This window comes from Aegilops tauschii, chromosome 1 (genome assembly GCF_002575655.3).
Source record: "Aegilops tauschii subsp. strangulata cultivar AL8/78 chromosome 1, Aet v6.0, whole genome shotgun sequence".
Classification (NCBI taxonomy): domain Eukaryota; kingdom Viridiplantae; phylum Streptophyta; class Magnoliopsida; order Poales; family Poaceae; genus Aegilops; species Aegilops tauschii.
This window is the reverse complement of record NC_053035.3, coordinates 468,718,519-468,743,239: the sequence shown is the minus strand read 5'-3', so window position 1 is coordinate 468,743,239 and position 24,721 is coordinate 468,718,519. Positions and strand designations below refer to the sequence as shown.

The 24,721-nt window shown below is 51.4% G+C and overlaps 2 protein-coding genes across 2 annotated transcripts; both read right to left on the bottom strand.

Moving 5' to 3' along the window:
* Positions 1-12,316: 12,316 nt before the first annotated feature.
* LOC141039133 (zinc finger BED domain-containing protein RICESLEEPER 2-like) lies at positions 12,317-16,013 on the bottom strand. The gene is made up of 3 exons (XM_073506442.1): positions 13,996-16,013; positions 13,615-13,691; positions 12,317-12,578 (listed from the first exon to the last, which is right to left on the bottom strand). Exons 1-3 carry the CDS (start codon positions 15,823-15,825, stop codon positions 12,317-12,319), a joined length of 2,169 nt encoding a protein of 722 aa, XP_073362543.1. The 5' UTR covers positions 15,826-16,013.
* Positions 16,014-18,934: 2,921 nt separating this feature from the next.
* On the bottom strand, positions 18,935-20,928 carry LOC141021060 (BTB/POZ and MATH domain-containing protein 1-like). The gene is made up of 2 exons (XM_073495999.1): positions 20,297-20,928; positions 18,935-19,859 (listed from the first exon to the last, which is right to left on the bottom strand). The coding sequence occupies exons 1-2, from the start codon at positions 20,926-20,928 to the stop codon at positions 18,935-18,937; spliced, it is 1,557 nt and encodes a 518-aa protein (XP_073352100.1).
* Between the last annotated feature and the right edge of the window lie 3,793 nt (positions 20,929-24,721).

The window sequence follows — 24,721 nt, the reverse complement described above, 5'->3', positions numbered from 1 at the left end:
ACCAGCATTGGGTTCTTTCTCCAATCTTGGATTAGGGAAGAAGGAGATATTCGCGACTACTGGCGATTTCATTATGGGGCAGCTCATGATCTTCATATCGATCTAAAAGAAGTGCTTCGAATCATTGCTATTTGACTCGGACCTGTTCTGAAAAAGTCGAGGTATTTCGAATTGTTTGTTGACACGGACAAAGTAAGGGAAAACCTCTGAAAGAATTTCCATATTGACCTTGGTTCTATTTCATCTCTTCAACAAGTTTAGTAATAAGCATAACGGCCCTATTGTTCCGATGGAGAGAAGAACCTATAATTAGCTTTGGGGCAAGCTCTTCTATTCTGGTTCATGGTTTCTCTTGGCTATATGGTTCATCTGGGGGGGAGATCGAGCTTCAAGAAATTGTGAACGGTCTTATCAATACACAAATGTATAACTCCCCAGGAATTTCAATTGCGCTTATATCCATCACTGTAGGACTTGGGTTTAAGCTTTCCCCAGCCCCTTTTCATCAATGGACTCCTGACGTCTACGAAGGAGTGTGGTTCGTTCGACAAATTCCTACCTCTATATCTATCTCTGAGCTATTACGCACTCTTTAAAGGGTGGCTGCTTCTAGGCAAACCTCCTGGCTGTCTTTGCACCCCCACCTCCTTTATCACTGAGCGGTCATTTAGGGGCCTTAGCTGGTGATCCGGGCTGTTTTGGAGGTAAGAAACTTGCGATATTGAGGGGATAAATACCAACTAATCAAGAGACATGAGACAATCCACAAAGCAATTGATCATGATCAAATTTGTAAGCCCACTTGGATATTGAGCATTTACCCATAAGAATAGGATTATTTTCAATGAGTAGTTGTAGGTGCAACTTCGGAAAAGAGAATCTGATAAAGCTTTGTCACCGGAGCCATCATAATCATGTCTTTCCTCCTCCACTCTTCGATCACCGTAGCCTGCTTCTTCACCCTGTTCTTCCAGACCATCATTGTCGTTAAGATACGACAAGATATCACCTCCGGCTAAGATTATGTCCCCCAACACCTCTTCTGCTTCCTCGTCTCGTTCATGCTCCATTGTTTCTGCAAATATTACAACATGGCAATTATTACACAAACATGACAGCAGGTGGATATATTAGTGCAAACGTAGACCTAGCTTATTCCGGGTTTGGGGTGGCCTCGGCAACGCTTCAAGGGTAGGGGCGTGGCGGGAGGGGGTAGGAGACCGACATCTTTTTTTCTAGGGTTTGGGTGTCCTCGAGAGTTTTGGTCGAGCGAGAGGGCCGGGGGGTGCTCCCGTGGTATAAGTTATCACGGTCGAAGTTATCCGGGAGGGGGTTATATCGACAACGACGACATACATACATGGGAAAATAATGTTATCGGGGAGGGGGTAGGTTGAACCCCCCCTCGTGTTGAAGTTATCGGGACACGGGGTATATCGACAACGACATATCCGATAAAAAATAAGAAGACGAAGAAGAAATAAAAAGAGGAGAAGAAGATATTAATAGAGGAGAAGATTGAAGAAAAAAAGAATAAATAAAAATAGGAGAAGAAGAAAGGAATAGAGGAGAAGATCGAAGAAAAAAAGAAGAAAAAAAGAGGAGAAGAAGAAAGGAATAGAGGAGAAGAAGAAAGGAATAGAGGAGAAGAAGAAAGAAAAATTTTCTTCTTCTCCTCTTCTTTTTCTTCTTTTTCCTCTTCTTTTTTATTTCTCCTCTTCTTCCTCTCCTCTTCCTCTCCTTTCTTCCTCTTCTTATTTTCGTTTTTCCTCTCCTTCTTTTTCTTCTTCTTCCTTTCCTAGCTAGATATATAAAACTTTTCTAAAAATGTAACTTTTGCATATATAAAACTTTTCCATGGATCATCATTTCTCATATATATCCATCTATAGCCACATACATATATAAATAAAAAAATGCTATAAACAAAAATACATATATACTTGGTAAATATTCTATGAACATCTTTTCTCATATATATCAATGCATACATCCATGGATCATCATTGCTCATATATCCATAGTCATATATAAAAACTTTCTGTATATGAACAAAAAACTTTCTATGAACAAAAAAATATTTTTGACATATTTAGCACATTCTAAATTTTCCTAACTCTTTTACAACCACAAAAATTACTCCAACTTCATGACAGTACCCACACTCAGAGAACATATATAGATAAAACTTTTCTAAAAATCTAACTTTTGCATATATGTATTTTTAAAACATCATTACAATTGAAAAAATACATACATACATACATACATACAAAAAACATGTAAAAAATACATACATACATATATGAACATACATAAAAAAATACATATATCTAAAAAATACATCGGGGCAGGAGCGGCGCGCGGCGACGACGTCGGGCGAGGGCGCGGCGACGGCGAGGGCGCGGGCGACGACGACGACGGGCGCGGGCGACGGTGACGGGCGAGGGCGCGGCGACGGCGAGGGCGCGGGGCAGGGGCGGCGCGCGTCGGGGTAGGGACGGCGCGCGGCGACGGCGAGGGCGCGGGCGACGGCGACGACGGGCGCGGGCGACGGCGACGGCGGGGGCGGCGGGCGGCGTCGGGGCAGCCTGGCGGAGTCGATGTTGTCGAGGGGTCGTCAGGGGCAACTGCGAGATGAAGATGAAAATTTTCACAAGTATTGGTTATATACCCAGAGAGCTTTGGTCCCGGTTCGTGGCACCAACCGGGACCAATGCCCCCCTTTAGTCCCGGTTGGTGCCACCAACCGGGACCAAAGGTCTCTTTTCAGCAGCGGCGGCCTTTGGTCCTGGTTGGTGGCACCAACCGGGACTAAAGGGGGGCATTGGTTCCGGTTGGTGCCACGAACCGGGACCAAAGGTGTGCATTGGTCCCGGTTCGTGCTACCAACCGGGACCAATGTCCTGCGCCTGCCAAAGCCGCGGTGCGGTGGGATGTTTAGTCCCACCCCGCTAGCCGAGGAGCGGCAGGATCTGTTTATAAGCCCTACCCCGCCATCTCCATTGAACTCCTCTGAACTGCAGGCCTCTGGGCCTAATCTTGCACTGCTATGCCTGTGGGCCTGCAGGGCCTTCTACGGGCCTGAATCCTGGCCCATGGATGGGTTTCTAGTCGTATTCAGGTTGTGGTGGCCCAATAGGTGGCATTTTTTATTTTTTCCCAGTTTTTTTGTTTTCTTTTTTGCTTTATTTATTTTATTTTGTTTCTACTTACAACAAAATACTTATTTATTTTATTTTATTTTGTTTCTAATTACTTATTTATTTTACTTTATGATAATTCTTTTTTCTATTAAAGTTTCTATCAAAAAAAGTTCTTTATGAAAATTCTTTTTGCTTTTAATGATTTTGAACAGAAAATACTTCAATAATTTTAGTTGCATCAATTTTATATGATTTTAGTTTCAATAATACTAGAGGTTTCTTATAATGTTTTGAACAGAAAATACTTTGTTAATTTTAGTTTCATAAATTTTATTAAAGTTTATTTTATTTTGTTTCTACTTATATATTTTAATAAAGTTTATATTATTTTGTTTCTAATTACTTATTTATTTTATTTGTTATTTTTCATGCACCATTTTTCATGCATTTACTAATTATTTTGAGCTATAAGACCCTAAAATTGAAAAGCATTTCAAATGAACTCTGAAAAGGTTGAAAGTTGGCATGGTATCATCATTTCATCCACATAGCATGTGCAAGAAAGTTGAGAGGGTTACGGCAAAAACTAGGTGCACTTCGTGTACAAAACGGACAATGGTATCATACTCGTCTGTTACAAAGTTGGCATGGTATCATCATAATTGTTGCGGGAGAAAGTCTTCACTTTTTCTTCGCTTGTATCATTTGCTTATTGCGCCGTAACCATGGATAATCTTCATCGTTTATCAGGATGCTTGGGTCAGCCTTGACTTTGAAGGGAGGAATTTCATGAAACTTTTCATAATCTTCAGACATGTCTGTCTTGCCCTCCACTCCCACAATGTCCCTTTTTCCTGGAAGAACTATGTGGCGCTTTGGCTCATCGTATGATGTATTCGCTTCCTTATCTTTTCTTTTTCTTGGTCTGGTAGACATGTCATTCACATAGATAACCTGTGCCACATCATTGGCTAGGACGAACGGTTCGTCAGTGTACCCAAGATTGTTCAGATTAATTGTTGTCATTTCGTACCCCGCCTCCTGACAGATTGACCCATTTGCACTTAAACAAAGGGACCTTAAAATCATGTCCGTAGTCAAGTTCCCATATGTCCATTATGTAACCATAATATGTGTCCTTTCCGCTCTCGGTTGCTGCATCAAAGCGGACACCGCTGTTTTGGTTGGTGCTCTTTTGATCTTGGGCGATCGTGTAAAATGTATTCCCATTTATCTCGTATCCTTTGTAAGTCAATACAGTCGAAGATGGTCCCCTGGACAACGAGTACAACTCATCACAAACAGTGGTGTCACCTCTGAGACGTGTTTCCAACCAACTGCTGAAAGTCCTGATGTGTTCACATGTAATCCAGTCGTCACACTGCTCCGGGTGTTTGGAGCGCAGACTGTTCTTGTGTTCATCGACATACGGGGTCACCAAGGTAGAGTTCTGTAGAACTGTGTAGTGTGCTTGAGACCAAGAATGCCCGTCCCTGCATATTATTGAGTCTGCTCCTAGCGTGCCTTTTCCAGTCAGTCTCCCCTTATACCGCGATTTAGGGAGACCTATCTTCTTAAGGCCAGGAATGAAGTCAACACAAAACCCAATGACATCCTCTGTTTGATGGCCCATGGAGATGCTTCCTTCTGGCCTAGCGCGGTTACAGACATATTTATTTAGGACTCCCATGAACCTCTCAAAGGGGAACATATTGTGTAGAAATACGGGCCCCAGAATGACAATCTCGTCGACTAGATGAACTAGGACGTGCGTCATGACATTGAAGAAGGATGGTGGGAACACCAGCTCGAGACTGACAAGACATTGCGCCACATCACTCCTTAGCCTTGGTATGATTTCTGGATCGATCACCTTCTGAGAGATTGCATTGAGGAATGCACATAGCTTCACAATGGCTAATCGGACGTTTTCCGGTAGAAGCCCCCTCAATGCAACCGGAAGCAGTTGCGTCATAATCACGTGGCCGTCATGAGACTTTAGGTTCTGGAACTTTTTCTCTGGCATATTTATTATTCCCTTTATATTCGACGAGAAGCCAGTCGGAACCTTCATACTGAGCAGGCATTCAAAGAAGATTTATTTCTCTTCTTTCGTAAGAGCGTAGCTGGCAGAACCTTCATACTGCTTCGGAGGCATGCCGTCTTTTTCGTGCAAACGTTGCAGGTCCTCCCGTGCCTCAGGTGTATCTTTTGTCTTCCCATACACGCCCAAGAAGCCTAGCAGGTTCACGCAAAGGTTCTTCGTCACGTGCATCACGTCGATTGAAGAGCAGACCTCTAGGTCTTTCCAGTAGGGTAGGTCCCAAAATATAGATTTCTTCTTCCACATGGGTGCGTGTCCCTCAGCGTCATTCGGAACAGCTAGTCCGCCGGGACCCTTTCCAAAGATTACGTGTAAATCATTGACCATAGCAAGTACGTGATCACCGGTACGCATGGCGGGCTTCTTCCGGTGATCTGCCTCGCCTTTGAAATGCTTGCCTTTCTTTCGACATTGATGGTTGGTCGGAAGAAATCGACGATGGCCCAGGTACACATTCTTCCTGCATTTGTCCAGGTATATACTTTCAGTGTCATCTAAACAGTGCGTGCATGCGTGGTATCCCTTGTTTGTCTGTCCTGAAAGGTTACCGAGAGCGGGCCAATCGTTGATGGTTACAAACAGCAACGCGTGCAGGTTAAATTCCTCCTGTTTGTGCTCATCCCACGTACGTACACCGTTTTCATTCCACAGCTGTAAAAGTTCTTCAACTAATGGCCTTAGGTACACATCAATGTCGTTTCCGGGTTGCTTAGGGCCTTGGATGAGAACTGGCATCAAAATGAACTTCCGCTTCATGCACATCCAAGGAGGAAGGTTATACATACATAGAGTCACGGGCCAGGTGTTGTGATTGCTGCTCTGCTCCCCGAAAGGATTAATGCCATCCGCGCTTAAACCAAACCATACGTTCCTTGGGTCAGCTGCAAACTCAGCCCAGTACTTTCTCTCGATTTTTCTCCACTGCGACCCGTCAGCGGGTGCTCTCAACTTCCCGTCTTTCTTACGGTCCTCACTGTGCCATCGCATCAACTTGGCATGCTCTTCGTTTCTGAACAGACGTTTCAACCGTGGTATTATAGGAGCATACCACATCACCTTCGCCGGAACCCTCTTCCTGGGGGGCTCACCGTCAACATCACCAGGGTCATCTCGTCCGATCTTATACCGCAAGGCACCGCATACCGGGCATGCGTTCAGATCCTTATACGCACCGCGGTAGAGGATGCAGTCATTAGGGCATGCATTTATCTTCTGCATCTCCAATCCTAGAGGGCATACGACCTTCTTTGCTGCGTATGTACTGTCGGCCAATTCGTTATCCTTTGGAAGCTTCTTCTTCAATATTTTCAATAGCTTCTCAAATCCTTTGTCAGGCACAACATTCTCTGCCTTCCACTGCAGCAATTCCAGTACGGTACCGAGCTTTGTGTTGCCATCTTCGCAATTGGGGTACAACCCTTTTTTGTGATCCTCTAACATGCGATCGAACTTCAGCTTCTCCTTTTGACTTTCGCATTGCGTCCTTGCATCGACAATGACCCGGCGGAGATCATCATCATCGGGCACTGGTTCCTCTTGATCTTTAGCAGCTTCCCCCGTTGCAGCATCATTGGGCACATCGTCTGGTTCCTCTTGATCTTCAGCAGCTTCCCCCGTTGCAGCATCACCGTATTCAGGGGGCACATAGTTGTCATCGTCCTCTTCTTCTTCGCCGTCTTCCATCATAACCCCTATTTCTCCGTGCCTCGTCCAAACATTATAGTGTGGCATGAAACCCTTGTAAAGCAGGTGGGTGTGAAGGATTTTCCGGTCAGAGTAAGACTTCGTATTCCCACATGTAGGGCATGGACAACACATAAAACCATTCTGCTTGTTTGCCTCAGCCACTTCGAGAAAATCATGCACGCCCTTAATGTACTCGGAGGTGTGTCTGTCACCGTACATCCATTGCCGGTTCATCTGCGTGCATTTTATATAATTAAGTGTGTCAAAAACCATTACAGAACATCATGAATAGATAATTAAGTGACCAAATTAATAGAAGTTCATCATCACATTAAAACCAAAGTACATACATAGCTCTCATCTAACAACATATAGCTCTCCAGAGCATCTAATTAATTAAACCATACATTGAAACTATGTAAAACATTTCAATGTGAAAACAAATGCGATCATAATCGCAACCAAGGTAACAATTGATCCAACGGCATAATGATACCAAGCCTCGGTATGAATGGCATATTTTCTAATCTTTCTAATCTTCAAGCGCATTGCATCCATCTTGATCTTGTGATCATCGACGACATCCGCAACATGCAACTCCAATATCATCTTCTCCTCCTCAATTTTTTTATTTTTTCCTTCAAGTAATTTTTTTCTTCTTCAACTAAATTTAACCTCTCGACAATAGGGTCGGTTGGAATTTCCGGTTCACATACCTCCTAGATAAATAAAATCTATGGGACGTGACGGGCCGCTAAACCTAGACAAATCTCGAGGAAAATGGAGCTTTGAGGTCGAGCTTCGAGAGGAGAAAGCTTAACTAGTGTGGCTCGGGCATTTCATCGAACACCTCATGTGCATAGGAGGTGAGCTAGAGCACCACAAAGCCCTCCCCTTGCCGGCCAGAGAAAAACAGAGCACTGGAGTGCTCTGCTCGCGGGCGAGGGGTATATATAGGCACCTCATTGGTCCCGGTTCGTGGCATGAACCGGGACTAAAGGGCAGCCTGTGGTCCCGGTTCAAGCCACCAACCGGGACCAATGGTAGTGGGCCAGGAGCGAGGCCCATTGGTCCCGGTTCGTTCCACCAATCGGGACCAAAGGGGCCAGACGAACCGGGACCAATGCCCCCACGAGGCCTGGCAGGCCCCTGACCTCACGAACCGGGACCAATGCCCCCATTGGTCCCGGTTCTGGACTGAACCGGGACTAATGGGCTAACTCGGCCTGAACCAAAGCCCTCTTTTCTACTAGTGATGGCAAACCGCCTCGGACATTGTGGCGTGGCGCAGGACACCCCGGTTCGGATCGAAGGTCGTCGAGATCGACGGGTACTCCGGACGCGCCAAGTGTGTCGGCACTGGCGGACACATGACCCCCGACGCGTTCGGCGCCGGGGTCTATGACTGGTGCGTGAAGATCTACCCCGACGGCAAGAGTTCGCCCGACGCCGGTTGGGTCTCCGTCTACCTGCAGATCCAGCCGACTAACGAGTACACAGGGATGGCGCGTAGAGGGCGGGGGGTGACATGCGGAGAAAGCGGGCGTGTCGGCCGTAACCGGGCTAGTTGACTACTCGGGCAGGAGCAGGGCCAGCCCTGCGGCTCCAGCGCGAGCCCACAGCCGGGCGTCGTCGCGTATCATCGCCACAGCTCGACCAGCGGCCGGTGAAACGCCATCAAAGAGGCAGCTGTTGCGGTGCCGCCAGATGTGCCATGCGGTAAGGATGGCGAGAGAAGTGAGGCCACGGCGCAGGCAGCTCGTAGTGTCAAAGAGAGTAGAGGATAGCCACCCGGTGAACTCCTTGTCGGGGTTGGGGATGGGTGCGGTGGACCGGCACCACGAGAGCACCTCGTGCCAAATTTGGCGGGAGAGGGAGCATCCAACCAGAAGGTGCTGCATGGTCTCCGGTTCCTGATCACAGAGGATGCAGACCGGCTCGTGGGGAAGGCCGTGGTGCGCCAGGCGATCGGCAGTCCAGCAGTGGCCAAGGAGCGCAAGCCAAACGAAGAATTTGATGCGGAGCGGCGCCCAGGAGCGCCAGGTGATGCGCCAATTCGGGTCAGTAGTGGAACCCAGGAAGAGAGCCTTGTAGCAGGATCGGGCGGTGTAGGAGCCTGAGGTAGTCCAGCGCCAGGCGAGCCTGTCCGGCGCGTCCGATAGGTTGACAAGGCAGAGCCGGCGCCACAGGGCGATATACTGCACAACCATCGCCGCACCCATGGCACCCTGGATGTCAGCGATCCATGCGCGATCGAGCAGCCCGTCGCGCACCGAGCGCACCTTGCGCCTGCGCTTGGGCACGGCGCCATAGACAAGGGGCGCGATCTCAGCCAAGGATCGGCCGTCAAGCCAGTGGTCTTCCCAGAATTTACACGTGCGTCCATCGCCGATCGTCCAAACGGTGGAGGCTCTGAAGATGGCTTGTACCTCCGGGCAGGTCGGCATATGAAGGTGCTGCCACGGGCGTGAATTGTCCGTGCTCTTGAGCCAGAGCCAACGAGTGCGCAGGGAGATGCCTGCGCGCTGGAGATCAGGGATTCCTAGACCGCCAAGGGAGATTGGCCGGCAGACACGACGCCAACTCACAAGGTAGTGGCCACCACTGGCCTCTTTACGCCCATACCAGAGGAAACTGCGGATGAGGCGGTTGATCTGTTTCAAGATCGGGGGATTGATGGCCATCGCGGTGAGGATGTGGACGGGCATGGCCGAAAGGACGTGCCTGCAGAGCGCGAGTCGATCACCGCGTGACATCAAGGAGGCCCACCAGGGCGAAAGTCGCCGCTCCAGCTTGTCGACGATCGGTTGCAGGTCAGTGGTTTTGATCTTGCGGATGGAGAGTGGCAAGCCCAGGTATGTAGTAGGGAATTTCTGGATCGGGCAGGCGAAATTGGCGGTGATCGCGGCGCGGTCCACGGGCGCACATTGGATGGGTGTAGCAGTACATTTGGCAAGGTTGGTGTGCAATCCAGAAGCAGCGCCGAAGACGCGAAGTAGGTGGCGGACGGCGGTGAGGTCGCGCGCGTCAGGATGGCAGAAGATCACCACGTCGTCCGCGTATAAGGATATGCTCGAAGACATGTGGCGTGCAGTGGGACGCTGGAGCACAGAGTCGCTGGCGGCCCGGCAGATGAGGCTGTTGAGGGTGTCGATCACCATGACGAACAGCATAGGGGAGACGGGATCTCCTTGCCACAGGCTGCAGCGGTGCAGGATAGGCGGTCCCGGGGTGCCATTGACGAGGACGCGGGTGCTGGCGGTGCTCAGGAGAATGCAAATCCATTCGCGCCAACGGTCGCCAAAGCCGAGGTGCTGGAGGGTCTCAAGAAGAAAAGCCCAAGAGACAGATTCGAAAGCGCGCGCGATGTCGAGCTTGAGCATGACGCGAGGGTGCCGGAGGTTGTGCAGTTGCCAAGCAGTTTGCTGAACGAGCAAAAAATTGTCGTGGATGCAGCGACCAGCCACAAAGGCGCTCTGGCTGGTGGAGATTATGGCGCCGAGGCAGGGCGCAAGGCGGAGAGAGAGCACTTTGGCAAAGAGTTTAGCCACAAGATGGATCAGGCTGATCGGCCGAAAATCAGAGAGCGTGCCGGCGTCGGGCCTCTTCGGGATCAGAGTGAGGAGCGCCTCGTTGAGCCGTTGGAAACCCTGGCCATTAAGATGGTAGAGCTTGTCGAACGCGTCGACAAAATCGTCCTTGATGGTCGGCCAGGAGGCGCAGAGAAATTCGGAGGTGAACCCGTCAGGCCCCGGCGCACGCCCCTTTGGCAGCTGCTTGATGGCATCCCAGATCTCGGCCTCAGAGAAGGGCAGCTCGAGGTCATGTAGCTCGAACGAGCGCGGGTCGAGGGCGTCGAGGTCAATGGAGGACTGGCGCTCGGTCGGGGTGCCGAGGATAGCCGTGAAGTGATCAAACGCAGCCTCCGCGATCTCCGCGTGACTGGACACCGGAGAGCCGTTCACCTGGAGCTGGAAGATGGAGTTTTTGCGGGTCCTCTGGGCCGCGTGCAGGCGGAAGAAGTTCGGATTGGTGTCACCGTCCTTGAGGAAGTTGAAGCGCGCACGCTGCCTGGCCAAGGAACGCTCCAGAGATGCCATCCCGAGGTATGAAGCCTTAAGCTTGCGCCACAGCCAGGTCTCCGCAGGAGAGAGGGGCCTGGAATCTTGGGCCGCGTCGAATCGCGCGATGAGCTCACGGACGACGCTGAGCTGAAGTGAGATGTTTCCCACGAGCTTGGAACTCCACCGCTGAAGATGCTTTGCCGTGGAGCGAAGGCGTGCGAAGATGCGACGAAAGGGGTCCGTAGACGCCAGTCACCCACCAATGTGGGCCGCCATCACATGGGCTAACCAGCGCGTTAATGAAGTGGGCGCCGACGGTAGGGTGGGACAGAGTGACCATGTCGCTGCGCCAGGCCAGCAGGATGCCCCTGCGTGTCTCCGCCGCCGGCAGGAAGAAGAAATCCGCGAAGGGCGCACCAAGAGTCTCGGTAACAAGAGGCGGCGAGACGGCAGCAAGTTTTGTTTCTTGAAGGAAAACAATAGAGGGGTTCGCGGAGGCAATGACAGAGCACACGGCGCTGCGCTTAGCGGGACAGTTGAGGCCCCGCACGTTCCAGAAGATTATACGTTGGTTGTACTCCATGGGAAACATAGTATCTTCACGTCGTGTGGCAAGGACGCACATTAGGCCTCGGCGATGATTGGTGCGACAGCGGGAGCCCGGTCAGCCAGAGGGTCAGCAGGGACTTGCCATCCATGGTAGTCAGCGAGTGCGGCGATCGTGTCGGCGGCAAGGGGGCGGTCAAACATGCGTGCATACTTCTCCAAGATGGAATCCGATATGGGCTCGTCATCGTCTAGGAGGCCGAGCGGACGAAGCAGAACGCGCTTGGCCTTCATCTCAGATTCGAAGCCACGGTCCGCTTTGGCGATACGCCCGCTACGCCGCGGATTGAAGTTCAGAGGAACAGTGTTGCGGCGGCAGAGGGAGGATCGGCGTAGTGGCATGCTGGATGGAGGAAACGAAGCGCTCCAGGCGCAGCTCAGCCGTCGGATCATTTCCATCTGGGCGGCTAGGGGTGGACGCGTTGCATGGGGCAATGGTTAGGGCCTGGCAATGATTAGCAGGGGAATCTTGTGCGCGAACGCCGATTGGCTCAAGAGTGTTGTGGGCCCGCAGCGGGCTGGTGGGCACCACCTCTGTCTGGTCCTGTGGCCTGGCGTCGGCCGCGGCAGGTGACGTGCTTGTCGCAAGTGCCGGTGTATCCCTCGGGCTTGCCATTGGTTGGGCAGGGGGCGAGCAGCGGTGTGACAGACTGGGATTGGCGCAGTCATCAGCAGGAGACCTCATCCTGTCTCCCGCAGGGGAAGCTTTGTCAGGGGATGGCGTCCGGGTTCGCAGTCCAGGCCGTGAACCGGAATCTCGACATGTCGCTGCCGTCGCGGGTGGAGGGGAGGAGGTGCTCAATCTCCAGGAAGGGCGCAAGCATGGTTTCGACGGAAGATCGGTCCCATGCCTGGTCAGGGATGCCGGCGATCTCGACCTCAACGCGGAACCGCAGCTCGCGGAGAGCGGGGTGCCCGGAGAGGACCACGGGTGTCGTGCTCGAGGTGGCAGCGGGGTCGGAACGGGGCGAGCTTGGAGGAGGGGAGTCCGAGGCAGGCGAGGACAGCCCCCCACGCCCGGAAGACACGGGGTGGCTTGGGCCGGCGACGCTCGAACCCGAGTCCGCAGAAGCTGCCGGGGAAGGGGGGGGGGGCGCCCTGCCACGGAGATGGCTCACGGCGGCGCTTGGACGGTGGCTCAGCGGAGGAGGCCGAGGAGCGCGGGGCGGTGCAGTCCCGGGCGACGTGGCCAGGGAAGCGGCAGCGGCGGCAACAGATGGCGCGCCGACACTCCGAGTGAGGGTGGCCAGTGCTGTAGCACCTCGGGCACTCGCCGCCGAGCCAGCCCGAGCTAACTGCTCAGGCGAGCCTAAGTAGCAGGCTCGACCCGAGCTGTGTGCTGGCTCGGTCCAACTCGGCAGCTCGTGTGCACTGCACATCAGCGTGCAGACTACTCCCTTTCTTTCTAATATAGTAGTATTTATATGTACTAAGTGCTAACTTTGACAGCAAATACTCTTAAGCAAATACACCCAAGTGCTAACTTTGGTCAGCATCAACACTGAAAGCCTGAAACTTTGACAACATATACACCCAAGTTTGGACAGCATTAACACTGAATGTCTGAAACTATTGACAGAAAAATACACACAGGTTTGGACAGCAAGTACACTGAAATTTGGACATCAAATGCACCCAAGTTTGGACAGCACTGAAGAAATTGAGATGAACATAAACCATTCATGAGTTTAGCAAAATAAGATGACATATGTCACATCCATAGTTCAAAGTTCAATGACAACATAAACTTAATAGTCCAAGGTTGAGAAGTTGACATATGTCACATCTAAAGTTCAGGCAACATAAGCCATGCAAGAACTCCATCATTCAAGGGTGACGACCAATATAGATCCATTGCTTGATTTACTTCCATGTGCAAATTTAACAAATGCATCTTGATGGTCTTCTCCCTACAATGTATCCTACATGTAACAATGGTTATTGTAAATAAGAAAAGCCTACAAGTAACAGAAGTAAACTAAAAAAATCTTACAGGTAACATACTTACTAGTAGTTGCAATCTGCCACACTTTTAGGCAATTTGACCTTCTCCACATCCTCCTCCTCATCATCTTCTTCCACATCCTAGTTTTGTGCAAGTTATCCATTAGATTTTTAGTTTATGGCAATAACATGATGCATATTGAAATCATACGACATAAAACATAGATCGAAATCATACCAACACATTTAAGTCTTTGTGCGCACCCTTGATATAGCTTCCGCCACACACCAAGGCCTCCACCATGTATGGTTTTAGAGAGCTTCGATAATCATCCAGAATTCTTCCACCGGTGCTAAAACTGGATTCAGAAGACACCGAGCTAGCAGGGATAGTTAAGAATCTTCTTGCCATGTTTGCCAACACAGGATACCTAAGTGCATTCACCTTCCACCACTCTAGCAGATTGAAAGTGGCAACCATACCCTCATTTGCATCATCCGTATAGTTTCTCAATTCACTCTTAGATCGTTTTGTAGAAGTGGATGATAAGAATGAGAGAAACTCAGAATCTGCAGGTGGCATTGAGGTACTTGTATTGCAAGTATTCTTGCATTGAGGTTCAGCTTGCCTCTTTTGAGAATCAAATTTCTCATACAACTTGTCCAAATCTTTCTTGAATGCAGACAACTCAGTTTCAGCCTTATCCTCATCATAGATCTGCCCAAAGCACCAATCCACGTACTTCATTTTGTACCTTGGATCCAGGAAAGTGGCAAGAACCATGACATTGTTTGGTTCTTCCCAATATTTGTTGAACTTGTCCATCATAGCATGTCCCATAGCATTGTAGGTTTTGTCCTTATGAACCATGGCTTTTCTCAAAGCAATTTTGATACTCACAATGTGGGGGTAAAATATGTTGGCGGTGGGATATGATTGACCCGAAAAGGCTGTAGTCACTCTAGCAAAAGCAAACAACAATGGTTCAATAAGCTGAAACATATCCCATTCTTTGTTTGTAGGCTTCCACTTGTAGTTGGCATCCGAATCAGCATAAGACACCAAGGCTTGCCTATATGGTCGGCCAGTTTCCAACATCTTGTATGTAGAACTCCACCTCGTGCAAACATCTAGGGTCAAATGCGCTCCAATTTTAAGGCCTAAACTCCTGCAAATCTCAACAAATTTGTGCAGCCGGGAAGGGGACTTCTTGAAGTACTTCACTGTCTCCCTTAGGTTCGTTACCAAAGTGCTCATGCAGGCTGTCCCATCCTGCACTACCAAGTTGACAATGTGAGCACAACACCGGACATGGAAATATTTGGCTTCAAAGTCTGTCCCTCTTCGAACAGAAAACATTGCCTTCAAATCTCTAACAGCTGAATCATTGTTTGATGCATTGTCTAGTGTGATGGACACTATCTTGTTTTCTATCTTCCATTCAGTCACACATTCAAACAACGCAACAGCCATGACGTTTCCGCTATGAGGGGGGTCCAACTCCATGAACGCAAGCACACGAGTCTGCATCCTCCAATGTTTATCTATATAGTGTGCCACTACACACATATAAGAAATGGTTTGGTTACTTGTCCACATATCTGTAGTGAGACTAATGTGGTCCACATTCTTCAGGGCTGCCTTAAGGATTTCCTTCTCTTTATTGAAAACCCTCAAACACTCAGCTCTTATTGCCTTCCTACCAATTTCTTGATATAGCGGGTTCGAGTACTTCATCACAATATTGAACCACTCATGTTCCACCATCCTGAATGAGTAGTTATGGACAGCCACCATTTTTGCAATCAACTCCTTCATAGTTGTGTGCTCATACCCATTGGATGGCACACCTAGAGGAAGACCGGATTCACCTCTAACATTGGACGGCTTGTACCCAAGCCGTGATTGTATAAGTTTCGTCGCAACCTTGTTCTTGAAGATCTTACACTTCTTCATATGCCTATTAAGTGTTGTGGTGCTTGAACCTTGAACATATATGTATAAATTGTGGCAATGCATGCACTTTGCCTTCAACTCTTCAACCTTAGGATCCTTTTCTGATTTCACCATCACCTTCTCAAAAAAAGTCCAACAATCTGAACTCTCCCTGCTAGTACTGGACTTGCTACTGCCCTTGGTAGTGACCTTGCGCTTGACTTTCACCCCTTTCTTGTGTTTCTCTCCTGTTCTTGCATTGTCTTCTTCTGAACTAACAACAAACACATCAGTCTCACCTCCAGGGGACTGAACAATATCCATTTCATCCTCTGACATGTCATCTCTAAGATCATACGAGTTCTCTTCTTCCTCAGACTCGGACTCATCAGCAGGCACATACACATTCTCATCCTTCTCTTCCTCATCCTGCTCCTGGACACGATCCTCTTCCGGCTCATGTTCCTGTTCAAACAATGATATTTTGAAGGAAAATCCACTAAATATTTGTATGGCAAGTATACTGAGATTAGGACAGCAAGAATGAAGTTAAACATATGCATCCATCTATAGTTTCTACAACAAAACAATTGAGCCCTCAATAAACAGGGGCATTACATGGGCATAAATACTCACTTTTTAGACAGTATATACACTCAAATGCACCCAATGTTGTACAACATATACATTCAAACGCGCCCAACGAACAGCCAAATAATAACTTGATTCCTCCTACAAAATATTGGGTTAGACTTAGTCATATGCAAATCTTTAGGAAACAATCAATTACTTAAGCACAACTGATTATAATGGACAATAGCAGATCGGCATAAATCAAGTGGAAACAATAGGAAATTTACTACTTCTTTTGTTGTTCTCTGGCTTATCCCTATGCATCACACAACAAGCTCACAAGCTTTATTTATATCCAGAGGAAAGAAGAGCAGGCCACTGCTTTGTGCTTACCCAGGAGTCAGCTTCAGCCGGAGAAGTAGGCGTGACGGAGGTGTTCGCGGAGCCGGTCCAGCCGGATGCAACAACAGCTGCCGCCCGCGCGCCGATACCTTTGTTGTCAGGTAGACGCCGAGGCGGAGGCGGGGGTGGCAGTGCTCGCGCCTGCTGCTTTGCCCTCACAAGCGGGTCAACAAGGACGATGCTTGGATTGGCCTTGGAGCGAACGGACGGCTCGATGCCGGCGTCCATGGAGCTGGAGGTCTTGCTTCTGCCCTTCTTCTTTTTTCCAATCGCTGGCTCCTTCCCAAGAATGGAGGTCAATGACCTCTCTTTCTTCTTCTCCATGGCTCCTTGGGCGATCTGGACAAGCGGCGTGTGTGTCATCGGCGACAGAAGGAACTGCGATGGCGGCGGCCGGCGGAGGCTGGCTAACCTAGCGCTGGGGGGAAAGAGGATGAGTGCTGCTCGGGGTGAGGTAGAGCGCTAGGTCAAGTGACTGGTGCTGGGCCACTTTGGGCTGTATAGTTGGACGAGCTCACGGGCTGGCTCGAGCCGAGCTGGGCTCGGCCCGAGGCCGAAACAAGCCCAATAACGCAGCTCGGCTCGGCCTTTTTGTTTCTCGGGCCGAATCAAACTCGGGCCGAGCCTGGGCGACCCCGGGCCGAGCCTGAAAGCTCGAGTTCGACGTCCAGATTTAGGCGTCGCCCAGAAGCAACGGATGGGCGGCGGCGTCGGGGAGAGCGCGGGCGCAGGCGCTTGCGGCTCCGAGCCGTCTCCCAAGGTCGCGCGTCCGCCGGGGCGGCGTCAGGTGAAACACGGTGGACCTCGGATCTCAGGGTCGGGTGCGGGGACGGCGGCGAGGCGCCCTCGGAGGACACAAGGGGCCCGTCGCGAAGCGCAGCACAGTAGGAACGGGGCACAGCAGGGCTGGCGGATCCAGCGGCAGATGGGCTAGAATCCATCCAACGGAGCTCGCGGCCGCGGCCGCCGGGGGGAGGGTGAATCCATGCGCGAGCGCGGGTGGGCGGCGGCGCCGGAGTGGCAACCGTCGAGGGCCGTGGTCGCCGGGGCCGGAGCGGCCTTCGGCGAGGAGCGGGAGCGCTAGGCGATTGTTTTCAGTATATCACTTGCATAGTTTCTTGCTAGCGATTCTGCACGATGCCACCGGGCTTCCGTCGAGGGTGAGCAAACTGATCCCATACCACGCTTTGGTGGCGGTGGCTCAGGGTGGACGACACGAGCAAGCCTTTCGGCCCGCTCGGGGCCCGTTAAGGACCGGACCGTACGGTCCAGGACCGGTAGGAAAACTGGTCAGTCCGGGCTGCAATTTTCGGCCCGAGAAACTGTCGGTCCGGTCCGGTCTTTAACCGAGCCACTCGGTCGGACCGAGAAAATGTAGTCACCGCCGCTGCCGTGCCTCGTCGTCGTGGCCAGCGGCAGCCCCCGTGTGAACCATCATGTCCCCGAGCTTCCCCTCTCATCCCTTCCTCACTTTCCAGTGCGACATAGCCTCTTGGCGCCGCTCGCCATCGCTGCCGTGCGTGCACCGGCGCCGATCTGAAGTTCTCGACCATGGAGTCGACCCCAAACCTGGCAGCAATCCTGCCATGGCGACAGCACGTACACCGGCTACCAGCTGCCCCAGGTATGAAAACGCGTCGCCGGCACGACCAGGTATAACTGGGCATGATCCGAACGCTCTGAAGGTGAAGCCACCGCTGCTGTTCGAGGAGTCCCTCTGTGCTCGTCGGGATTTCTCACGCACTTCAGTTTCGTCAGTTTCGTCAGTGTAAGAAGGAGCAATAGGAGAGTAGCAGGTCGTATGTTCATGTATCTGTCGAGTGTTACAAATGAACAGAGAAGAGGAGGATGCAGGTGCGGCCACTACGCTAACAACCTCCGTAACAAACTCATCTAGATAAGCTTGTGCGATGATGCACTAGAGACTAGGACTGGTAGTTACGGAGAGAGAGAGCCACGTTGGTTCAGTTTCAACAGGTTCAGAAAATTCAGTTTGTTGCTTTCGCCCAAGTTTCAGTTGTTAGCTAATTTCTCGCGCACGTAGGCGCTCGCGCACGTCCTCCACTTCGTCCCATCAGTCATGCAAGTAGCCCACCTCGCCGCTGCACTCACACACATCGACGCCGGTAGTTGTTGGCCGGTCCATTCGGTCCAGTCGGTCTGGCTCGGGCTTCGTCGATGCCGGTCCGGTCCCCCAAAACAGGACCGCTCGCCTCCTCGGTCCGGTCCGGTCCGGCCCGCCGGCGGCCGGTCCAAACGACGGCTCGGACCGGGACCGGACCGGCCCGGACCGTGTCCACCCTGAGCGGTGGCTGCAGTGGCGTCGGAGCGATCAAGCCCGACAAAGATGGATATCCAGCCCGTGTGTTCCGAATTGTGGCCATCAGGGTAGTACTCCACGCACCAGCGCCGGCCTCGTATGACGAACACTGTGGATGTGAGGCAATTGTGGTAGCCGCCGAGCGTTTTGGTTTTAGAGTAGCCGATAATCTTGAGAACGTGAGACACGGACTTGGTCTGGTCGACGATGTCCATGTGGAGGGCGGGGCAGCTCTCTGTCAGGTGTGGAAAGCCGTCGCTCACCATGACGGCCTCCAGGTGCCCGTGCCGAGAGGTACAATATGCATGCGTCCTTCAGCCCGCCACAACCATGCTGCTCGGCCAGTGTTAGGGCGGTTGCTGTCGTGCGCGTGTCAATGTTGCCACACAACATGTCCTTGCAGATCGACTTCAAACTTTGCAGATCATACCTATCGGCCGCCACGAGGAGGTGTTGGGCCATCTCCAGCGTCTCGCCGACGTCGATCTCCGGCAGCGAGTCGCTGTAGATGAACTCGAGCATGGCCTCGAAGACACTCGGCTCCATGTCGTCTACCCGCACTACAGGACTGTTCTTCGCTTGCATTGGGCCGAAGAGCTCCGCCATGAACACGGGGGACCGAGCGGCGAGCATGTACTTGTGCGCCGCGAACAGCTCGCCGCCCACCGAGAACGCCACGTCCCCTCTCCGTCCGCTCCTCAATAGGGCAAGGAGCTGCCGGTGCAGGTCGGACGGTGCTACGATGACGGGCCGCTGGGCGAGAGCGGGTTCGGCGCAAATGCCGTAGAGGAGGATATTAATTGCACCTGACTCTGACTCTGAATCGATCCTGGTCTCCCAGGTAGCCGTGCAAGGCGCAAGCCTCGATGAAGCGGCGGTATCCCCGTTCGTCCCCGGGAGCAAAGGCGCGGATCTGGCCCGACTGTCTGCCGTAGGATGGCACCTCTCGCCTGTCTTGGCCGAGTAAGCAGATCCTGAATCGCGCCATGACAGTGTAGTCGTTGTCGTTGGCGCGGCTAGCCCGGATCTGCAGGTAGACGAAGACCCACCCGCTGCCGGCCGCGGACGAATCCTTGATCTGCACACGCCAGTACAGACGAGACCCTGATTGAACTGTAGGTAACCTAGAAGACAAAGACTTTGCATAAATGGCGGCGTATATATTGTTGGTTTCCATCTATGAATATATCAGGAGCATTCTCACGCGCGATATACAAAGTATAGTAGGGTAACTATTGCGCTAGCTGCCGTGATCAGATGGCCATAGCCCACAGAATTATTAAGATCAACAACGGGAGTAAGAAAGGAAGGAATCACGGCCTAAAAACGTTATTGTTGTAATTCATGCTTGTCACCGCTCATGCATATTGGCCGCCGACCTATCGTCCCTGCCGGATCCGCGGCTCACCAGGCCGCTGGGCCAAACACCACTTGACGTACTCGGTGTCGTCCGGCTGACGACGGCGTCGACCCCGTCCGGGATGGGGAGGATAATAAGTTGGTGCTCCGAAGTACCCCTCCTCCGCCTCACCACCTTCATCATCATCTTCCCAGTTGTCGATCTCGTCCGCTGCCAGACGCGAGCACGTCATCTCCGTAAGGCCGACGTCGCACCGGACCACGAGGAAGTCGTCGCGGATCAGATGCTCCAGCTCTTCCCTCCCGATGAACTGCTCGTGGCCGCATCCCGGGCCTTCTTCGTCGCCGGCAGCGGCAGGGCTCCTGAAGGCGCGCATGCGCGGGCGGGGGGAGTAAAAAGGGTGGTAGTAATGGTCGTCGACTTCGGGTTCGGGGATGCCGGTGAAGGAGCCGGTCTCGGCCGGGAGCTCGTACGCGGTGTTGCCGGCGTGGTCCAGCAGGCTGAACTTGTACCGCGCCTGGACGGGGCGCCGGGTGCGGTCGTCGGTGAGCTGGATGTAGACAGAGGCGTGGTTGGATCTCGCGGCGGCGTCTCGGCCGTTGGGGTAGTAGTCCATGCGCCAGGACTCGCTGCCGACGGTGAAGCCCGTGGAGGAGATCTTCTCGCCGGGGAGGACCGTCTTGGCCTGCGAGTAGCCGTCGATGCGCAGCAGGTGGAACCCGCTCGCCGCTTTGGCGACGACGCTGGTGGCCGACCGCGATAAACGGACAACGCCGGCGGCGGACATGGTTTGATCTGGTTGCGTTCGATCGACCTGGTGGACTCAGAAACCTAACCTTGAGCTACGTGGGTGGGAGATGCCATTTCGATATAATATGCTGTTGTTACGATGGCAGTGACGAAGATCCGGTAAATAAGATCGGTAGGGCTTTCTAAAAAAATCTACCAGAGCAACTTTTGTCTCAAGGCTGCAACAGAATTTACCCCTTTTTTTCGGGTTTGCAGGCAACGTAGTTTATTTGTTTTTGGTTCTACAATTTTTCTTTTCTTCTTCAGAAAGACACACATATTTTTCGCCAAAATCGCCAAAAAGAAAGAAAGAGTATATCTCAGGAAAGTATCAGCGTGCTTTTTTTCTGCGGGTGAAAGTATCAGTGATGTGCTAACTATGGCTAGGAAAATTCATCGTTCATTTTTTTTCAAAAAACATCCAATCTATTCATCTTTTTTTTGAGGGAAAAAAAGATAGTGGGAGTATAACGAACACTAAAAATAATAAAAATTACATCTGGATCCTTAGACCACCTAGCAACGACTACAAACACTGAAGCGAGCGGAAGACGTGCCGCCGTCATCGCCCCTCTCTCACCGAAGCCGGGCGAACCTTGTTGTAGTCGACAGTCGGGAAGTCGTCGTGCTAAGACCCCATAGGACCATCGCATCAGAACAGCAACTGTCGCCGATGAAGAGTAGCGTGGATCGGAAGGATCCAGCCTGAATACACGTGAACGTAGACGAACGACGAACATATCCGAGCAAATCGACCGAGGACAGAGCCCTCGGAGACACACCTCCACACGCCTACCGACGATGTTAGGCGCATCACCGGAACGGGGACTAGGGGGAGAACCTTATTTCATCTTTAGTGAGCCATCACCGTCTCGCCTCGCGTCGCCCCCGCTCGGGCGACTCGGGCGGGATCGCAACCCTAGCCGCCGCCCGTCCTTCCATCCCTCCTTCCGCCGCCGCCGAAGGACGCTGCCGGCATATAGCCCGGGGGCTGACGGCGGTGGCGGGGGCCTTCCCTCTCTCCTGCGCCATGGGGGAGCCCTGCAGCGTGTGGTGGCACGTCCGATCTGGCCTTGGTGGTGTGGCGGGCCTGCCTTAACCGGCAGCGGCGCGGCGGCCGCCTCGGCCTAGGGCGGTGATGGTGGTGGGTGCGGCGACCGGCCCTGCTTCGGGCAGCGCCCTTGGCTGCGTTCGGCGGCGGCCGGGTCTGCGGTGACGGACCATCTGACCTCGGATTGGCGGTGGCGGCATGGAAGGCATGGTGGTTGGGTCGGTGCCATGCGTGGCTCGCCCTCCGGACAGATCTGATCTGGCCGGTGCGGCCTGCTCGATGTGCAGCGGCTCAGATCGGCGGCGACCCGTGCACACGATGCTTGATGGAGGTTCTTCGAGAGGATCCGGGTGAAAACCTCGTTCTCGGCTTGACGGCAAGACTGGCATTGGTGGCACTCTTTTGTGTCATTACCTTCTTGAAGGCATCGCCGTGGAGAAGCTCTAGACCTCTATCCGCTACCTCCGGGGAAAACCCTAGATCAGTAGATCAAATGATGGCGGCGCGTTGGTGTCATTTCCGCCTTGGGGGCGTCATTTTTGGAGGCGTACACGGGATCGAGGGACCAGTGGGCGGCTTTTTTGGTGAAGCGGTGCTTCATCCTCACATTGATGACGGCGGATCTCGGCGGAGTGACGCAGTGGAGACTCGGGGCCCGATGCGCGGTGATGGACTCATGCAGGAGGAGGTAGTTGTCTGGCGTCATGGTGGCGTCGATGGCAGAGTGGTCTGACAAGGTAGAAGCCTCAATATCTGCTTTGAAGACGGACCTGTGGAAGATGGCGGCGACGACACATGTGAGTGCGTCAGACCAGTTTATGCCCCAAACCCGGTATGTGGCTCGGCTGGGGCTTCTGGCTTTTGATGATAGGCTTAGGTGAGTCTGGGTATTTGGCCCAGCTAGCACCCCTTCATCATATGGATAGGAGTAGTGGCATATGTTGCCAAGATGACGAATTCAGGCATATTGTAGTAATACTTTGTAAGCTCCTCGAGAATAATCAATAAAGTGACCGCATGCATCTCCCAGATGCAGAGGCCGGGGGTCATCCTCCTTTTCTTAAAAAAATCACCGTCTCGCCTTTCTGAGTAGGACACAAACTCTAACAAATCTCGAAGGCACATGTAAAAACAGAGCTCTCCCACCGGCAAGGGATAGGATCCACCGCGTCTCCATGGCCCTAAGGCCCACCGGAGACAAGGCGGACCGACAGCGGCGCCAGCGGGAGGTAGTGAAACCCTAATTGGGAAAAAAAATCATTGTTCATAATTGTGATAATATACTAATTATACGTAATTATGCATGTTTGCCATCGGTGAGTCTAGCTAGCTTAGGCATGTGTTCGAAGTTAGTTGTGAAAATATTGCTTAATACAGAAATATAAAGTTCAGAATGAAAAAAAAAGCATAGAACATCTGTATGCCCGAGACATGTCAAATAACCGAAAAATTTATTGATACTTGTGTTTGCTCGCTCCTACCAAAGCAACTAGAGCGTGAGATATTTTTGTTGTTGAAAATCTTATCTATCAATATGTAACTACTATTTTTGTTGGTCAATTTAGCATCGTACACGGTGTATAGATAACTTAGAACAAAGCATTTACCGACTGTCTGAACTCTGAACCCAATGCCGTACGTGGAAATGCTCTGGCAGGCAAGGCAATGCACGGGAACCCCCCTCGCCCAAGCAAAGTAGAAATGCTTTGACGGAGGCACGGAGCTGCACTCACAGACACGCACGTGGCAACCATCAAGATGCAAATGCAAGACACTGGTTTAAAAACTAAATACCGTATATGTACAAGTCTGCTCCTGTAAGAGAGCTGGGATCGTCCCACCTCGGAACATTACAAGCGTTACCACCAGTTTATTATATCGAAGCTTCGCCTCGCCGAGTTCGGTGGCGCGAACTTGTAACCCAGATGATGAGGGGGCAATTGACAGTCACTGCTGGCCCGGTCGTGTCGGCCCACAGCCCAATTACATGAGGGGAGCAGGCTTCTAGGCCCGGTCGTGTCGGCCCCTAGCCCAATTACAAGTGGGGAGAAGCTGACTGCCATTTTTATTTTTCCTTTCTTTTTTCTTATTCCTGTTTATTTTTATCTTTTGTACTTGCCCGGCTCAGGTTTCTATATGCATTCTTTATTTATAAATTTTATATGATTCGTGTATATATTTGTTTTACTTATAATTCTCTATGATTCGGTTCTATATATCGATTTTCGATCGGAAAAGATCAAGACAAATTCCTATTTATTCATATTTTGTTACTTATTCTTTGCCGGATTAATCGGCCGACCATTAATCGGTAGATTAAATAGGAACCTGACAACATATATCTTCGGTAGATTAAATAGGAACCTGACAACATATATCTAATCTTTTAGGTGGCTCTTTTTAGGTATTACTAGCACATATGCTCGTGCCTTCAACGGGGAGATAATATTTTTGCAACAAGCAGTGGGAGAGATAATCAATGTGTTCATAAAAAACGGTCTCCACGGCGGTGGGCGACAGAGCGGTGAGCTGCGGTCTTTTCTCACGGGTCATGTTTAGCCCGCAAGATCTTGATAGTGATGGGGTTGGTCGGGTGGCGGTCACCACCCAACTGTAACTTTTTTTCCCCCGGATCCACCTCCGTCTCGGAGTTGTGGTTGAGTCCTCATTTGGTTGTTGAGCGGCGACCTTCGAGGCACGGTTGCTTCGACCATTTTCTCCTACAACGACGTAACAGAAT